Here is a 19,474-nt window from a genome sequence, read left to right as displayed (position 1 = left end):
ATATTCTGTCAACATTGCTCAGGTAGAAATGTAGAAATAGCAACAAGTAGACAGAATCTGATTTTAAAACTCATATCAAAAGAAAACATTTCCCCTTTTTTACTCAAAAATATCACTGTATATTTTCAATACCATTTCATTTTTAATTATGGTAACTTCAAAATAATCTGCATGTGCTTCACTGCATTCTTCAATCAGTAAAAGTACAAGCTTAGAATGCCTAATAATACTCCGCTAAGAAGGAATACTACAAAAGTTCAAAAGTTGGGAACATTTCATCTGCTGCTAGTTGGCTATGCAAAACAAAACAAAACAAACAAGCAACCCCCCCTACAGCAGCAGCACCACCACAACAAAAACAGCAACAACAACAACAAAAACAACAGGCAGAGGTTCTGCAATGAAGAAAATAAATGTTTGCATGCGTAGATTAAGATAAAATGAAGGTTTAAAATACTACTGGCCAAATACTTTAAAACTTAATATAAAAATAAATAAATAAATAAATAATAATACTAATAAATCACGATGACTCCAAAAATGAAGGAAACTAAAGATTCTTTAGGAAGTGTTCCAGAATCTGCAAAATCAAAAAGTATGCCATTTATATGGCATACTATAAGTAACCTTCAGTACTTACATAACTATTCTGCCCATACAGTAATTTCAAATTTAAAATATAGGTGTGTTTCCGTAGAAATATTCAGGCTTGACAACAGCTTATTGATCAGAAAGCCTAAGTACTACAGACTTAGATCACAACTGTCTTACCATTGTTTTGTAATACCTTCATCTTTGTAGCATCCTTTTCTCTCTTCTGCCTGAACTATAAAGAATTAATCTAACAATGAATTGGTGGAGATCTTGCTCTTATTGGACATCAATATTTGATACAGAAGTTATCTTGCCTGAATGATCCATATTTACGTAGTAAAGCTATTTGGCAACTGAATTTATTATGTACTACTTTTCTAAAGTAGTTTTTTATTTAAAGTGAGAGAGAAAAGTTGAGGGCACATGCTCAAGTATACTGTCACTCAAATAGACTAGGTAAATTAACATAATTTGATTGTAAGTGTTTGTAAGCACCTTTTCCAAGAACAAAGTATTTATAACACATATTTAGAAGAAACCACAAGGTCCATGCCCCAAACAACAACAAAACAAACAAACAAACAAACAAACAAAAAACAACAACAACAACAAAAAACAGAGTTTTACCATCACCCTGTTTTTCCAGCCAAACCAATGAAAATGTCTCATTTTCATTTTGATTTACATTGAAAATATTTTATGTGGAAAAGCATAATTACTTCTTGGCAGCTACATCTCATTTCAGGAGTAGAGATGGAACTAAATCACTGTGTTTCACTGTGTTTTGTCAGAAGGTTTGGTCTTCAAATTATTAAAATATTATAGGTAAACCTGACATGCCACTGTTGACTCCGTATCTTCTCTTAAATTATTTGGTCTTTGGGATTAACAGTTAAGGACCATATCTCTGTGGGAGTTGTCCTAAAATGAAGCCAGTGGCAGCTGCAGTAAACGTTTTCTAAATTGCTCTTTTGTGTGTGTGTGTATACCATAAAAATTGGTTAAACTGTCTACAGAAATATGTATGTTCAGTTCTCAAGGTTGGTAACATGAAGTTACCAACCAAATTTAAACATCATCCAAAGAAAAAAAAAACAAATAGATACTGTATAATCTCAAAGGTAATAGTTATGAAGGCACAAAAGGAAAGCTACTGAAGTAACAACAGCAAATACTACCAGTTGAATGATTAGTAGCAGGTGAATTAAACTGAGTGGAAGGAAAATCAAGTATGTGAAGACCAAGTTCTTTCAGAGCAAGCTTTCTAGAATATTGAGACTAAAGGGCTTCATAAAAACAGAATGTTTACGAGTGTTAAAACTTCTACTGAGTTGAGTTTCATAGCCTTAAGAAGTAAGGAAGGGACCAGATATATATGAATATTTGTGTCAAAGCAGACAAGTAATTGTTAGCACTGTGGGAAACAGCAGGGTAGAATGAATGAATTTCTTCTCAGTTTGAAATTACATCTGCTTCAGTATGCAGTGTTGGAGTTACTATTAACCTGCTCATCAGGACTACAGAGATGAAGATTAGACTCTTTCACACTTACTTATACTGATCTTTAATTTTAAATCTATTCACTTGTTCATGCTAATTCTTTTGGACTACATTATGTCACCGTTAATGACAGAATTAAATCTTTACTGCATTTTGAATGAAGATCTGAGTAAGAGTCCAATATTGCTTATTTTTTGCCCACAACATAGACAGGAGGAAGACTGAGGGCTTTCACATAACAGCTTCTTATCCCCCTCATGTATAACGCATTCATATTATAATGGCATTCAAAGATCCCATTAAGGTTTTAGAAATTTAGTACACTGGATAGATTTTTCATGGATTTATCATGTAATTTAAAAATTAAAGTCCAAACCATATTACTCATTGAATTACACAGATGTTTCCCATGAGGACTTTGTATAATCTTCATCCATCATTCTCATAAGCACATACTAGTCTGCAGACTGAATGTGTTTTTAATATAGCTGTTTTAAATTGTAATGTATTTTTTATTTTTATATATGTGTTGCTTCTGTAAATAGTGGCTAAATACATTGAGAATCCTTTTAATTTGAGATTAGTTCAAAGAAAACAAGATTTATAAAACCAAGCATATTTCTATTGTTAGAAAGGTAGGAACGTGTAATTTAATGTAATCATAATGTAAGTTATGATACATTTTAACTTAAAAAGCTTCTGCCAATTGGCTAAGCCTTCATAAATTATTAGTTTTAGCCTACTTCATCTGGGGGGGCTAAACTTAAGTGTTTTAAATATCTTCATACTGTGTTAACATAACAGTCTTTTTCTCATGGTTACAGTATGCACAGACCAAAAATTGGTACTTTTCAGATCAGCATTGTTGTTTTTTTTTTTACTTCAAACACTGGCAAACAGACCAAACTGGCAAGGGCTAGTCGTCTTTGGTTTGAGGCAACATAACAAATTCACTTCCTTAATGAACTTACCCTATATAAGTTTCCAACTGAGTCAAAAACATTATCCAGCCTTAGATAAGAAAGCCATGAGCCTACTGATGAATTCTATCAATAAAAATAGGAGTGAAGGTTATATGGATGTGCAGTATTGAACAGTTAACATTACTAGAGTTCTTCAAAATTTTAAGAGTACTTCAGTTTTGAAGATTGAAATGCTCATAATAATACAAGGTGATCTCATAATTTTAAATCACTCTATAGTGCAGATCTCCAAATTCATATTACTGCTAAAATTCAGCAGTTCATTTATTATAATCAATATGTTGGTTTAGAAAAGTGTTATACTGTCTTTTTCATCAAGGTTCAGAACCTCATTCCAAATAAACAATGAAATTATCTGGGCCTTATGAAAGGTGTTCTTAAAAATGCAAAAACAACAAGCAAACAAACCAAGACACCAACAATATTCATAACACTTATTATATTAGCTAAAGTAAAAAGAGAGAAAAGCTGTTTTGTATAAATTTGTCATAAATATTTCTAACATGGAAATTAAACAAAGTAGAACACAGTTGACTCTTGGTGACATTCTCCTTTCACTTGTTAATACAAATATTTTTAGAGAAATCTACTGTCAAGTAGCTAATTAACTACTTCTTTCTCAATGGAAACAGTATGAGAAATGACAGAAAGACAAGCATACGGGCCAGTTTACAAAGAAACCATATAAAACACTACTAGAAACCTCTTCCTCATCATACCTAATTACAGAATCACAGAACTGTTGAGGTTGGAAAGAACCTTCTCCTGAGATCACCTAGTCAAAATTTCCTGTTTAAGCAAGTTTATGGGGGTCCTGTTCAGTCATGTTTTGAATATCATCAGGGATGGAGGCTCCAGAACAAATCTCGGAGACCTGTTCCAGTGTTCAGTCACCCTCACAGTAAAAAAGTGCTTTCTTGTGTTCAGTTGGAATTTCACAGTTTTTAATTTGTGCCCATTGCCTCTTGATCTATCAGTGGGCACTACTGAGAAGAGCCTGTCTCTCTCAACAAAATCCTCTTTCAAAAGGCATTTATACACATTGATAAGACCTTCTTGAGCCTTCTGTCTAGGCTGAACAGTTCCAGCTCTCTGAACCTCTCCTTGTATGAAAGATGTTCTAGTTGCTTTATCATCTTCATCACCCTTCACTGGACTCAATGTAGTAGTAATTCCATGTCTTTCTTGTACTGGGGAACCCAGAAAAGAAGCAGCACTCCATATGCTGTCTCACCAGTGCTGAGTAAAGGGATATGATCCACCTCCATTGACCTGCTGGCAACACTCCTCCTAGTGCAGCGTAGGACACTGTTGGTACTCTTAGCCACAAGGCTGCCTGGCTGCCTCATGGTCAGTTTGTTGTCCACCAAGACCCCAAGGTCCTTTTTGCAGAGCTGTCTTCTAGCAGTTGGTCCACAGTGTGTGTCAGTGCCAGGGATTATTCCTCCCTAGGTGCAGAATTTTGTGTTTCCCTTTGTTTTGCAAGCCAGTTTTCCATCCATCTCACTGTACACTTATCTAACCCATACTTTGTCAGCTTGTCTATGAAGACAAGCTATGGGAGACACTGTAAAAAGCCTTTCTAAAGTTGAAGCAAGCGGAATTAGTGATCTTCCTTTATCTACCTATCAAGTTGCGTAACCTATAAAGGCTATCAGGTTGGTTAAACATGATTTTCCCTTCATAAATCCATGCTGACTATTCCCAATTACTTTCTTGTCTTTCATGTGTTGGGAAATGTTTTCCAAGAGTAGTTACTCCATCACTTTAATGTCCTCTTCCCCCAGATTCCCTGTCCCATTTTAGTCCCACCTAGGACTAACAGTCCCTCATTTTAATTTTGCTGTTTAGGTACCTATAGAATTCTTTTTTGTTGCCCTTTACATCCACTGACAGATTCAACTCTAAATTGACCTTGACTTTCCCTACCCCACCCCTGCAGGCATGGTTGGCCAGTAGCTCTATATTTCTCCCGGTTCATCTGCCTCTGCTTCCACATCTTGTAAACACTCTTCTTATGTCTCTGTTCAACCACAATCTCCTTGATCTTTCAAGAAGACCTCTTGCTACCTCCTGCTTGACTTTCCACTTGTTGGCATGCATTGTTTTTGAGTTTGAAGAAACTGATCCTTGAATATCAAACAGCTCTTTTGGACTGCTCTTCTCTCCAAGCATATCTTACATGGTATTCTTCCAAGCAGATCTTTGAAGAAGTTGAAGTCTGCTGTCCTAAAATCCATGGCTGTCCTGCCCCCTACTCTGAGGATCTTGAAGTCCGTCATTTCATAGACCCTGTAGCTAAGGCTGCTTCTCACTCTCACATCCCTTTCCTTATTTGTAAGGATCAGATCCAGAAAAGCAACCTTTCACTTTTGTCTTCTGGATCACCTGTGTCAGGAAATTGTTGTAGAAAACTCCTAGATTTTTGTACTCCAATGCAGTATCTTTCCAGCTGTTAGCAGGGTGGTTAAATTTCCCCATGAGGATCAGGGTCTGCAAATGTGAGTCTTCCTGTTCTATGAAGAAGATTTCTAATTCTTCTTGATCAGAAGGTCTGTAGCACATACTCCCTAAAACAGAACCTATGTTGCTCTTTCTATTAATCTTTACCCATAAGTTCTCCACTGATTCCTGACCTTTGATTGGTCCTAATGCAGACCTCTCACAGAAAGTGCAACACTCCCTCATTACATTACCAGCCTGTCCTTCCTAAACAACCTGTATCCACCTATCGTATCACTCCAGCTGTGTGAGCTATCCCAACATGCTTCAATCACCTCATGAGATCATAGCCTTGTAACTGTACACTGACTTTTAGTAACGCATATATGGGTTACAATTCACATAATCATAACAGTGGAACTTGGATGAAGCACTAATTCTTCAGTATGTATACCTCAGATGTCGCTTTATAGAAAGTTTAATTTTCAAACATTTCCCTTTGTTTAGTTTAGAACCAATATGGAAGTAAAGAACAGCTGCAATAATATCTTTGAATCTAAGAAAGGGCGTGATGTCATTTCAAAGTTTGTCAATATAAATTATAGCTAATATGTAATGGCTGACACTCTGCAGTGGCTTAAATCACTTGACTGATTAATGCTACAACTTTGAACTAACCAAACAATTTTAAATGCAGTTATAGTGGAGATATTGTAAAGTAAGACATATTATTTCTATAAAATACTGCCAGGAATATTTGGGAAATCACTTGCCAATTTTTGTCAGTCATGTGCCAATGAACTCTTTCTTCCATAGCTTATAACTTTAAAGGGAAGAAATGAAATCAGAAATGTGTGTTACACAGCAGAAACTCTCATAACTGACTCCAGAGATCTAGCATACCAAACTTTAGCATCAGCATACAAGGATGGGCCAAGGATGGAGACAACAAACTCTAGTCGCTCTGGTCTACAGGATTTTGCTAGCCTTACATCCTAGACATTCATCAGTGGACTGGGTTGCTGTACCTGCACCTGTATGTTTGAGTTGTCAGAAGGCCAATGAGGACTTTAGAAAACCACATTTGGCTTGGTCTGGGAAAATGAATACTTGGCACAGTGGCACTGTCTGTAAGCACTCTCTGTTTCCTCCCTTGAAATATAAAATTTAACTAATATTTGGAGCTGTCTTGGATTCATGCCAGTGCAGCGTCCTCATACCTAATCTCTTTTATGCTGTGAACTAATCTCTTTATGCTAATCTGAAGACAGGTTTTGTCTCTGGATTTAGAGTAGTAAAGAAATATGACCATGGTTGAAAGGGTAAAGAAATAAACTGTAAATAAAGATAAGAAACACTTACAAAGAAGGTATTTTTTCTCTTTTCCTGGTATTTTTAAAGATGAAACTATGAATGACTAGCACCATTCCTTTTTAGTTTTATCCCAGAAAGAAAGAAGTCCACAGACTAATAAAAAAGGTTCAAAGAGTGGTCCTGAACAACAGCTGGAAAAACAACTGCTTATACATCATATCATTGAAGTATTTTGTTTGTTTGCTTGTTTGTTTGTGAGACAATATATTTTGCTGGGGAATTATTATCCTGTATTTTCTTTGTGCAATTAACAACAATGGACAGCTCAATCCCACATCACAACCAGGGTATTCACTGAAACAGGAAACAAGAAATGTGCCTTCAATGAGATTCATAGTTCACATATAGTTGTGTGGCATACAGCACTGAATATGCAAGTTTTGAGCACTTTAAAGTTTCTTTGTTTCTTTTGGGCACTTTGGCAAGGAAAATATTCATCTACTTGAGTTCCCACTGTAGGTTTTCATGGAGTTTTAGAGATCTAGTCCCTGTTTCCCCAGAACGGGTACTACTCAGCATCAGTGTGTAACTACACTCAAGCTCCCAACATAGAGTTTAAAGCCAAATACAGCTTCCAGATGTGCTGAAATGATGAAAAAGGAGGAAGTGCATAATTTATGCTATCCCTAAAAGGACTGACTGTTTGGGAATGTAATAGGTGGAAATTATCTGTTTCAGATGCTGAATTTGGATACTAATTAGAACTGAGACAGGTTAGATATCCCTTCATAAAAACACTCAGGAAATAGTGGTTTATTTACAACAAGAATGGAAAATGAAAGCTTACTTCAGTGTCTGTGTTATTTATTCAGTACCTTCATTTATTTTACAGAATCTGACTGTACCTAAGACTGTGTGCATAGATTTTTTAAGTATGTTGACAGCTTTTCCATAGATCTTAATTTTATGATTTTTACAGCATTATAAAAAAAAAAAAAAGAAAAAAAGAAAAAAAAAAAGAAAAGAAAAGAAAAAAAAAAAAAAGAACAGATAAAATCTTAATGGACAATAGGTTTACAGGCATTACCAATGCACGTTCTTCCATCTTCTGCCAGCTTGTAAGGATCAGTACAGAGACATTTGTAGCTGCCTTTAGTGTTAATGCATTTAGCAGATGGAGAGCATGGTGGATTAATTTCATTTTCACATTCATTGATGTCTGCAAAATAAATACACAATGATCAATAATCATCATAAATTAGATAGGGATTACTACTTTCTTATACACTCCCACTACAAGGATCTGGAAGTGAAAGTTATCACACACTTGGTTGACATTGATACTGCCAAAGGTCCTCACTGTTAGTTTAAAGTGCAAAGTTGTTTTTACTTCCTTTTTCATGCTTTTTTTTTTTTTTTTTTTAAGCTGAAAATGATGAAAAATAAAGATTTTATTTTGGTAATCTGCAAGAAGCTATAAATGTAACCAAGCTGAATTTTCAAAAATACAAACCATATATTTGAGAACAATTCTTGAACGTGTTTGTGTCCTAAGACTTCTAGTTCTTCTATAAACTTTCTTCATACTGTGCTTTAAGCAGTAATGAAAGCAATAACACTGACATGGTTCTATACACTTCTAGGTATAATTTTGAGGAGTCAAGCATTCAGATTAGCTTTGGATATGAAATTTATAACAGTAATCTGTGATATTACTGCAAAAATGGTTGTTCCTAGAAGCTACGTAAATTCTGTGAAATGGCAGTATCTTGGCAGAATGATGAGCAGATGAACAATCACCCATTTGAAGACGTATATAAACATATTTTCTCTGAGGCCATTCAAGACCTTTCACAGTCTTATTATGCAATGAAATGGGAGTCAGTGTAGTGTGAAAGAAAGAAAATACCCAATGAGGCAAAGAATGCAGTTTTTCCTTATTTCTCTTTCTTCTTTCTGTGTAATTTTGCTTACAGTCTTCATTTGGTTACTTAAAGGTAGATGTCCAGCACTGCTTTAGATGGTTTCCCATCAGTGCTGTATAATTGTCAGCCTATTCAATGTCTCAGACCCCTTGTCTTGGGAAGGACTGCAAGCCAATACGTGGGCAATAGCCTTCAGTAACTTCTCTTTTTTGTTATACTACTTCCCTTCCTCACCTACCACAATGTTTGATCTGCTACTTCAGTGTAAGTAACTCTTTCTTCATCAGTATTAGAAACTGATCCCATAAAAACAATTTACTGGCTTAGCTTAGCATTGTCTCTTAGACCACTTACGGAAAGCTGTCATTGGAAATGGGATCAAACCTGATCCTTTCTTAAATTTTAACACAAAGCTGCAGCTGTGTCCAAATCTAACTGTCAACTGAGACAGTCAAAAGAGTAATCATTCAAGGAATAATCTTAAATTTATGAATCCTTAAGAACTATCTCCCATAATACCTCAGGAAAGGCCATGAAGCAGGAAACTAGTCTGTTGTTCGGGAGTTATTAATTTTCCTTAATTGTTACACACTTCAAGACCACATTTTAGGTTAACTTCCACTGGTTTCATCTTTGGGAAGGAAAAACCTGAACACACTTTATCTGCACTGTAACTCAAAGGTGCTATTTCAGCTTGCGTAGGCCCATAGTCATGTTATCTGTTAACCAACTCATTCTATGACCACCAAATAGTGTATGTCAGATCTCACTAGCCTACACTACTGCTCAAAGACAGTGGTACTTTATTGAAGCAAAGTAAACACAGTTATCTATCCAATGTAAGATAACACTTAATATAAAGGTAGTACAGTCTAGCACTAAATGACTTCCTGAATCAATAGAAATGATTTCTGTCAAAGCCAAAGTTAGTAAGCAGAAATTAACAGCTCTCAAATTCCTATGCTTTTGCCAGCAGGCCACTCTGTCTTTTCCAGAGCAGCATGTAATTTTGAAACCATCTGCAGAAATGCTAAGCTCTATCCTCCTCATTATATTGCTTGACTTATTCCTGATTTGCTGAACATTTAAAAGAATGGGAACACATTGCACAGACATACATGGAACAAAGTGCTTTCTACTGTAAAACTCAAGTAGCATCTGCATAAGTGGGTTTTGATGGTTTTCTTTTAATAAAGGCATTGCTTATTTAATATATGCAGCAGCCTGTTTTCCTATAGCAGATATACAGTCTTTTGTTTACATTGCTGAACATATTAAAAGAAACTAGGACAAGGAATGATTCATTCATATAACTTATTTATTCAGTTTGCTGCCAGAACATTAATCTATTGAAAAGATTTTATTATAATTCATTTAACAGCTTTATTTCTTTATATGGTATTTATGTGGGTGGGATTCAGCGGATAAATAGGATTTGAATAAAGGAAAGAGCTGCAAATTTCATTTGACTTTTTATATACCAGGTATACAATTAGAATGAATAGCTTTCTATTCTGCTGTCACAGAAATACTGATAAGCAGACTTTATTGCAGATCAGCTGCAGCACTTGCATTCAAATTAATTTGCCACCATCCATAATATATTCCTGAATACAACCTTTTCAGGTTTCATTTTCTCTCTTGCTCTCATAACTCTGAACAGTCAGAGTATGCATATAGATATACATATATATACATATATATCATTAAAAGCACTTATTTGAAATATGAACAGAGCAAGACTTCATACTTCATAGCTGTGAAGAGTGGAAGTCTTGTAATGAAACATTCGCCACATTCTCTTTCTCCCTATCCTCTTCCTTTCAACAGCAAAAATAAGATAAAAAGAAGAGAGAAGATTACAAAAATAATTAAATTAACAGGAAATCATTCCTCTGAAACTGTTCATGAAATGAACTGATTTTAATGATTTCTTACTTGTTCTACTTTTCTACCTGTAGAAATAATTCACTTCTGGCAAATCTTTTCATGGACTGGAGTGAAGAGAGAGGGAGTTTGGAACAGAATGATAAATAATTTGTTTAATTTCACTTGTATTCATTTTTTTTTTCTTTGCCAACTTTGCTTAACTTATTAGTATAATACACCAACTACTGGTGCAGAGTTCACTTTCCGTCTAGAGCATCCATTGAAGCAACTGCAGGAAAATGACAACAGTCTGATTTTTATTGAATGTAGCAGGAAGCAATGTATAAGTCTTTTTTAAATTATTTTTTTTAATTATTTTTTTTCCTTACTGGTTGTTAATTTACTCATTTTTTCTTAATTAGGTAATTTCGAATGACATTTCCCTATCATCAACCTGGTTGCTGAATCAGGATGGGAAGATATTAAGATAGCAATGCTGGATCAAGGAAGTTTCACGTTACTGTGTCATCCTACCTATAAACACAGAATGCTGACTGTCTTTTAATCTTGTGAACTACATCCATAAGATTCATTCATACATACTTCCAGGGAACACAAAGTAAAAAAGACTTTTAAACCATGCATTTCAGGACAACATAGAAAGGAATTTACTTCTAATAAACTGTGATAGACTTTAGCTTTTAGAAATTTCAGAAACAAAAATATATAGAGAGAGATATACCTATACAAACAGGAGCCTGAAAGTTCCATCCTTTACTTGTGCAAGCTAATTGCTCTTCTCCTTGTAACTGAAATCCATGGTGACAAGAATAAGTCACTGTAGATTTTCCCAATTCCGAGCAGTATACAAAATCACCATTTTCCACCCGTTTTGGTGTTCCACATGTTTCCTCTACAAATAAAATAAAATAAAAAAAAATAATTAAAAAATCCCAGCTTATCATCAAAAATTGACATTATTCTCCATTATTGCTACAAATTAAATTAAGGGAAATTACTCACATGTTTTAAGATGATCAAGAGTTTTATTTTTTATTTCTGGACAAAGAATTTATATGGAATAACTCATGATCAATTTATAATTATTGTAAAATTAACATTACCTTCTAACAGTGTGCTCAACAGAAATCTTAGTTAATGTATTTTTATCTGTCCAAGAACTCCTGCCTCAATTACCATAATGTCTGGGTATCTCACAAAACCATTCATGTTATCAAGGTGAAGCTTCAAACAGTAACCTGATATAGAGGGGATATTTGAAAGAGACAAAGACCAAGACCCCCATTTCAAAGTGATAGAAATGCTAAAAGTTTGTGACAGACCAAGAACTCAAGACCTGCAGTAACCATGGTCAGTGCTCTAACTGCTGATTACTCATCCTCCCATCAGAATAAAAAAAAAAAAAAAAAGAAAGAAAAAAGGAAAAAAAAAAAAGTTAATTACTAGATTACCTTCCTGATAGATTTCTTGCCAAGCTTCTAAATTCATCCCCTCTATATAGCCACAATGTTTAAAATCCTGTGGAAATCTTCCAAGTTGAAAGGCATCTGCTGGCACTTCAGAAATCCCTGTGTTGTCACAAATCACGCGGGACAAAGAGTGCTTTTTGAGTTCATGTTTTTGAGCTTCAGTGAAAACATTATCATTTTCCCACCAGAATCTGGAAAGGTTGATAGAATTATTTTGAAGAGATTAAATTCAAAGAGCTGATTATTCTTGCTTTCACAGTATCCTACGTAAGAGACCAGAAAATAAGAATTACAGCAAAATGTAGGTGGATACAACAATAATAAATTTAAACTCCATAATATGCTGTTTTGCATACCCAAAATACAAGCCATGGCAAGGCTAGTGTGAGTCCATGGTACTGGTGACCTCAGATGTCTTGTTAAAGTCAGATGGGTAAAACTATTAATTATTCACAGATGCAGAATCATTCTTCAGTAATGATAGAAAACCACAAAAGTTATAATATTGAGAGAAAAATTCTTGAAGAATAATATTGAGAGAAAAATTCTTGAAGATAAATTATTTTAATTGGATACTTAATCTTATGCAAACCAGCATTCATAAATTGTTCTAAATATGTATTACAGCTAATCACAGGAGCAGCCATAATAGATACCCATACATTTGAACTCTTCTTGCTATTACAGAATTGTTGCTATGAAAACAGGTATTGCTGAATGCTACTTTGTATATCTCCATTCAGTTCTCCATTTGCTAAGAAGATGTGGGTATGTACATTAGCTATAGCAGAATATTTACAGACAGCAAGTGTCATTTTGATCATACAAAATGGAGAGATGAAATGCATCTTACATTTTGTGAGGTCAGAAACATGCTGGCAGAAATGAAAAAACAGTGCTAGTATTGCAGCACCATATCAATGTATATGCATACATAATATATAGTATGTATAATATATAGCAAATATTACAAATTAAATATATAATAATACTATTTATTTTATATTATGTTATATCATGCAGTACATACTATATTATAGTATATATACTATATAATAATACTACATATAAATAATATGTATGTATAATATGTACATGCACACATACAAATATATATAAATATAAAAAGCTTAGTGAGAAAGAGAAAAGAAAGAAAAAGATAAACAGGATATTATTATTTTTATAACAAAGATGGGGCAACTCTATGAAAGATCACAGAGAGTGTATTTGGCTTAATTTTATACATCGAGACATCATGAATAGCAATTTTTTTTTTTTTTTTAATTTGATAACACACCTCTGTTTATATATTAAACACTATCAAGCAATGTTAAATTGCTAAGATAGTACCCTGTGGTAGTCAGGTCAGTTATTATTTTCCCCACCACTAGGCAGGCAGGATCTGAGCTAACATGGTCTAAGACCATTACCAGTAGACAATGAATGAACCAATTGAACTCAGGATTGAACCAATTGAACTCAGGATTAACACAAGACTTGGGTATCTGTAATATTGGGGGATCAACACTGGGGTTTCTAGTAAGGGCTGTCTGTGGTTTTCATGTTTACACCCCTCTAATTGGAAAGGAAGAGCAGTGGACCCTGTAAAAAACCTGCATATGTGTGGTATTTATATGAGCCCTTTGAAATGGTACCATGCAAATGAGAAGTCTGATAATCCTGTTTGTGTTCTGTGGAACGTAGGGGCTGGTGACGTGCCCTGTACGGGTTTTCAGGACAAATTGCACCCTGCTGTCAACAGTTTTCTCAGAAGTGCAAAGTCATTCAGAGTCATAAAACTTGGTTAAGTAAGCTAAGTGCATGTGAAATTTTGCAGAACAAGCCTTAGGTGCAGGAAAATAGTTGCGTATGGTAAAATAGTTTGGGAGGAAGCCTGTCCCACTCTGCCTGTGTTGGAGGAGGAGGGAATCTACAGGATCAGGGATGGGATGAATGTCCTATACTTCAGGAGCACTGTGATAAGAATCACGGAAGAGAGAGGGGGGGCCTGGAGAGAGAGGGGAAAAAACTAAATAAATGGCACATTCCTTCTGCCTCTTACCTACACAGTGACCCCAGACTTCCCAGAACATCCTGAAAGGTCACTGACACTTACAGAATCTTTCCCATACCCAAAGCTGTCAAAGGCTTTGCTTCACTCAGTTCCCCTGCACTTTCTAGTTTCTTCTTTCATGTACATAAAAACTTATTCTACTTTCATCACAAAATTCAGTTTTGTCTATGCTGCTGAGAAGGCTTGAGCAGATCATTATTTTTTAATCTACCCAGCAGCTAGGGGATTGCTCTAACAAAGGTTGCTCCAGAAGATATGTATCAGATCACCAAAATTTTACAAGTGAATTTTAGAGGGTTAGACTAAAAAAGAAGAATAACATAAAATTAAATAGAGGCACAATCCTCTGCACAATCCCTATGCAAATGGCAAAGTCAGCTACAGGCCTTTCATCTAGTCATTACAAATTCTGAGATTAGAGAGAGATTCAGAGCAGGAAGGAACAGAAAAATAAAATAACATCCAATGGAATGGAAACAATTGGTTCCAGGTGACCAAGTGATTTGACCAGATAGGGCCTGGGTTTAATACATTAGAAAAAGAAATCCATTTATTTTGTCATATTTGACATATTTGACATATATGACATATTTTGTCATATTTGACTGAAGATTTTAAGGCTATGAGGATGAAGTCAGTCAAAAATTCTGATTATCCATGATTTATGAACTTAAACCAATATGTTCAAAAAGATGTTTTGAAATTCCTATTTACTGACACATCGATGCTGGTATGCATGTAGTGTTGCTAATGCAGACACAGGTAGTATCCAATACAGCAAGTGACAAGTCACTGCAATGAATTTTAGACTTTTCCATTCTTACTCTTACTGTGAGACAATGATAACCTTATACCCTCCTAACTTTCATAAATAGTTCCATATCATAGTCTCAATAACTGAATATCATTTCACATTTAGGTTAGCTGTCATTAAAAAATTATGAAAGAACCTTGGGGAATTCATTTAACATTAGAAATATTCTTTTCACAATTTGGAGTTAACATGTTAAATTATCTTAGGTTTAATTAATGTTAATAGTATCATAAGACACTGAAAAATAGAAGCAAGTCTAGAAGGACCCCAATAGATATCCTTCCCCAGATAGGGGCAGGGATACAATTCAGAAAACTTACAACCGTTTTTTTTAACTCTGTTGAGTGGAATGTTTGCTGTCTATACAGTTTGTGTTAATAAGATACCACCTTTATGATTAACATTGGTTTTTCCTGTGAGATAATTAATTAACATTTTTAAAGTTCAGATTTAAATTCTGCCTCGGATGCTTATTTACATAATGGCTTCTTTCCACAACAGTGACTTATGAGAAGAGTGTAAAGGTGACAGGAAGGACCAGATGTACTTAAAACACCACCGCTAGCATGGTGTAAGTCGTTTAAAATTAGTCCTCTCAGGAGATTCAAAATTACTGCCATAAGTATATATCACGGAAATTAAGAAAAATATGTTGGTTTTGTAATTTCTTCAGGAACAGAAATATGATAAAGCAACACCTCACACCCTTTTGTGGCCTGAAACTGCCTTTCTGCTGCCTTCCTGGTGTGGAGTGTTGTACTGGTGGCACTTGTGCAGGATTAGGTGAAGGAAGATCCTCTCCTCTGTCTGTTAAGGCTGTTCTGGGAGTACTTTGCATTCCTGAATCCCATAAGACTAACTACCTAGTGTTTATTAACCTTTCTAGAAAGTCTGTATTACATCTCTCCAAATCTCTCTTCTGAATCTGCTGTTTGCTGTGGAAAGTGTTAACATCCTTCCAGTTAAGGACCCTGAGTCTAGTGCAGCCCTCAGGGACTGGATAGCTAAGACTGTACAGTGCTACATCCATCCACACAGAATTTAATTGCCCCGGCACAATTAACTGATGTTGGCACCTTGCATTTCCATCAGAAGTATAAAGTTGGTCATCTTAGTACCATAGAAACAATCTCTAAGTTGTTTCTATGTTGTTTCTAATCTCTAATTTGAAACTATATACAGATTAAAGAAGAAAAAGCAAGAGCTCACCCAACAAATCCCAGAGGAACTAGGATAAAAATTAGTAATCAGCATTGAATTTGTTTAAAATACTTATAAGCATCATGTTGTCTTACATTTTGGGAAGTAGCCTCACATATCTGTAAGATGACCATTGGTTTTGATTAGTATACAAATGATTCCACAGCATGAAACAACTTACCGGTCACCATCCCTTAGTGCTTTCATTTGCTTCCCAATTATACATGCAAACAGGGGACCAGTTCTAGCACCTGGAAGAAAGTCTTCTACTAAACCACCAAGCCAAACATCAATATTGCTAGGATTATGGTACAATTCCATGATTTTTTCAGTGACTTTCTGATTAGTTATTATTGTATTCAGGTCAGTTTGAGTTTCCAGTTTTGGTAAGCCACAGAATTCACGCCAGTCATTATAACCTATAAATATGATGTTAAAAGGAAGATTAGACTTGGCTATTAAACAAGATATTTTAAATTAATAAATTTAAAACCACTGGATTCTGGCAACCTTAATCTGTATTATGGACAGTTATGTCTAAAAATAGACCTATTATTATTGGTTAAGTTGATTGGAGAAACTATGGCAGGATCTGAAACAACAAGATATGCAAATGTCACATCATTTTTGTGAAGGAAAACAAGGTTTTAAGTTCTCCAATATTTATTAAGCAATGAAAACATGATAATAAAGGGTTATTTTTGAGATAATCTAAACAGAAACATACACTTTGTGTTGACATATATATACAATTCTTTTGCATCACTGGAATTAACTTCCCCCACCTCCCAACAATACTTGCATTTTGGCCCTGAAGACCAAAACTATTTCTACTGTAGTGTAGCCGAGAGCTTTAAACTCTAGGCTGGAGTCAGACTTTATTTGTACTGTCCAGGGCCACGTTCCTAGCTACAGCATCACACAGCTTTAACAGGAGAAGTGGAGCGAGTTGTCACCCAGAAACATCTTCAGACAGTTCTACTTCTGGTGGGTAGACCATCAGGCTCAGAGCATAGAACAGCATTTGTTCCTTATTCATGTAAACAAGTGGTCTGATCAGGCAGGGCGTCAGGACTGCAAACATACCATAGATTTTAACAGCCAATATAATTAAATTAATTAAACTCCAGCGCAGTCTTCTCTAAACTTGTACATCTGTGACCTGATAGGCTCATAGTCCTTGAGAGTTTATTTCTACCCTGGGTGCACAGACCAAGAAATCTAATGCAAAAAGTAGGCATAAAAATGTAATGTTTCTCAAAGTGACGTGTACATCTAACTAAGCTACTTATACCAGTCCTGAGTACACCTTAACACCTTTTACTCTCAGTCCAGCCAATGAGGTTGTGTCTAAATAGACCTCTCTCACAGGCAGGGTGCAGCCTGCAGACCTCAAGTAGCTGCTGCAGACAGAAAGTCCCTCTCCTCTGGAGCTGGATTCAGCAAGAACCAGTGTCAGGTACCTGCACCAGGCATACCCACATCTACTCACCAATACTGGTCTTCCACATTCCAGAACTGAGAGGTTATTCTAATTTGAAATGCTGGGCAATATTTTGTTTTCATCAAAGTCAAAACTATTAGCATCTTAAAAGAAACTTGTATTACTTTTCTGATAAAAACCTATTATTAAATAACTTATATACTAAATACAAGCGGTGATAGTTCAGTTACTGATTGGAAGTAGATTTAAGAAAAATCAGTAGACCTGGGAGTCCGTGATCACGGCCACGCTGTAAATTTAATGATGCTAAATCAAGTGAACCATTGTTGGACAACACAAACAGTTTTTCTGTTAACTCTTCATTCATCAGTTGATTTTGCACCTGTAGTTTTGCTGAATGTGCAAGAAGACCCCTTAGCAAAGGATCCAAGCCTCCTTTAAACACAAAAATAAAATAATGTCAGAGCATGTATATAAAGCATTAGAATGTTTTTAACAAACATGTATGTAAATGTATGTAAATGTATGTATGCTTCTATATATTTTTTTAAACATTGGTCGCGTAGCCTTTTATATTCAAACAAATGCAAAAAATTGCTTCAGGTTGACATAAGAGTGGTAATCTTATGAAAAGGCTCCACCTGTTTCTTCTGGTATAAGAAAATTTTAAACCTGATAATACATGTATGCAAAAATATATATATATATAAGATATCATCAATTTATTGTCAATTGACTGATTTAATCTGGAGAGTAATTTCTGTCTGATTCAGTGGACTATTTACCTAAAATAATTAGTGGACTATTTACCTAAAATAATTGTTCCAGTGTTCTCTGGAACCTGTTCAACAGCCTAAATCAGTGATGTAATTAAATAAATGTTCCTATTCTTACCTTAAGACCAGTAACCTTAAAAGTTATAATATTCTGGGGGAAACAAACAAAACAACCCCATTCCCCCTGCCCCCACTCTCCACACACATACATAAAACAACAGTTTAAATAAAAACATACCTTCTTTAATGAGCCTCCATGGACTAAAGAAAACTTCATGCAAATGAAGATTTGGGAGTCCTGGATCATCTAAATACTGTGCATTCAATCGCCTTACTATTGGTTGGATTGTTGCATGACCAAAACGAAAAGCAGCTGTTGAAAATATGTTAGAAACTGTAGGATTTACTGTGGGATCATAACCTGTATATAGGCCAATATACTGATTAAAAGCATCTGGACCAATAATTTTGGGAATGTAATCTCTTAAAGTAATAATCTGAAAGAAAAGAAAAAGAAACATATCATTCAGTGTTTTGATAGTTGAAAAGTAAAGGTTTATATGTATAGAATGCCTTTTTCATCACTCATCTATTCCCAAGCATTTAGCATGATGAACAAGTGAGTTGGTAAATAATAATGTACTTGTTGTAGTCAGTAGAAAAATGACTGAAGAGAACCAGTAGTAGGGTTGAGTACACTAATGAGGTTCCTTTAACCTCCTACCTAAAAAGCTAGACAAACCATCCTCAGCAGAGAGTACCAATATTGCTCACTTCCAGTCCAAAGGGGGTAAATCCAGCCCTTAGGAGCTCTGCTCCTAAACCTGGATTGTGATAGCATAAATTACAATGCCCTTAAAAAGAGAAAGGAAAGCATGGATTACTATAAAAACATTCATGAACGGTTGTTGATAGGAACAGATTCTATTTTCAGACATATATATGTGACACAAATCCTCTTTACTGAATATTTTAAATATCCAAACTTTAAAATACTGATGCCAAGAATCCCTTGGCAGACGTTTTATACTAAACTTAGGCCAATTTAT

The 19,474-nt window shown here is 35.1% G+C and overlaps 1 protein-coding gene across 1 annotated transcript in view; it reads right to left on the bottom strand.

Annotated features, from left to right (window-relative positions):
• Positions 1-7,891: 7,891 nt before the first annotated feature.
• TPO (thyroid peroxidase) overlaps positions 7,892-19,474 on the bottom strand; it is a gene marked incomplete at both ends in the record, with an annotated part of 42,536 nt that continues 30,953 nt past the window's right edge. The window contains 6 exons of the mRNA XM_084512179.1: positions 7,892-8,052; positions 11,370-11,540; positions 12,100-12,308; positions 16,387-16,624; positions 17,914-18,084; positions 18,664-18,922. Coding sequence (XP_084368305.1) covers positions 7,892-8,052; positions 11,370-11,540; positions 12,100-12,308; positions 16,387-16,624; positions 17,914-18,084; positions 18,664-18,922 — 1,209 coding nt within the window. The remainder of the gene's footprint in view (positions 8,053-11,369; positions 11,541-12,099; positions 12,309-16,386; positions 16,625-17,913; positions 18,085-18,663; positions 18,923-19,474) is intronic.

Source organism: Aythya ferina, assembly GCF_964211825.1.
Source record: "Aythya ferina genome assembly, chromosome: 3".
NCBI lineage: Eukaryota > Metazoa > Chordata > Aves > Anseriformes > Anatidae > Aythya > Aythya ferina.
The sequence above is the reverse complement of the archived record's forward strand: the minus strand, read 5'-3'. Positions and strand labels throughout refer to the sequence as shown.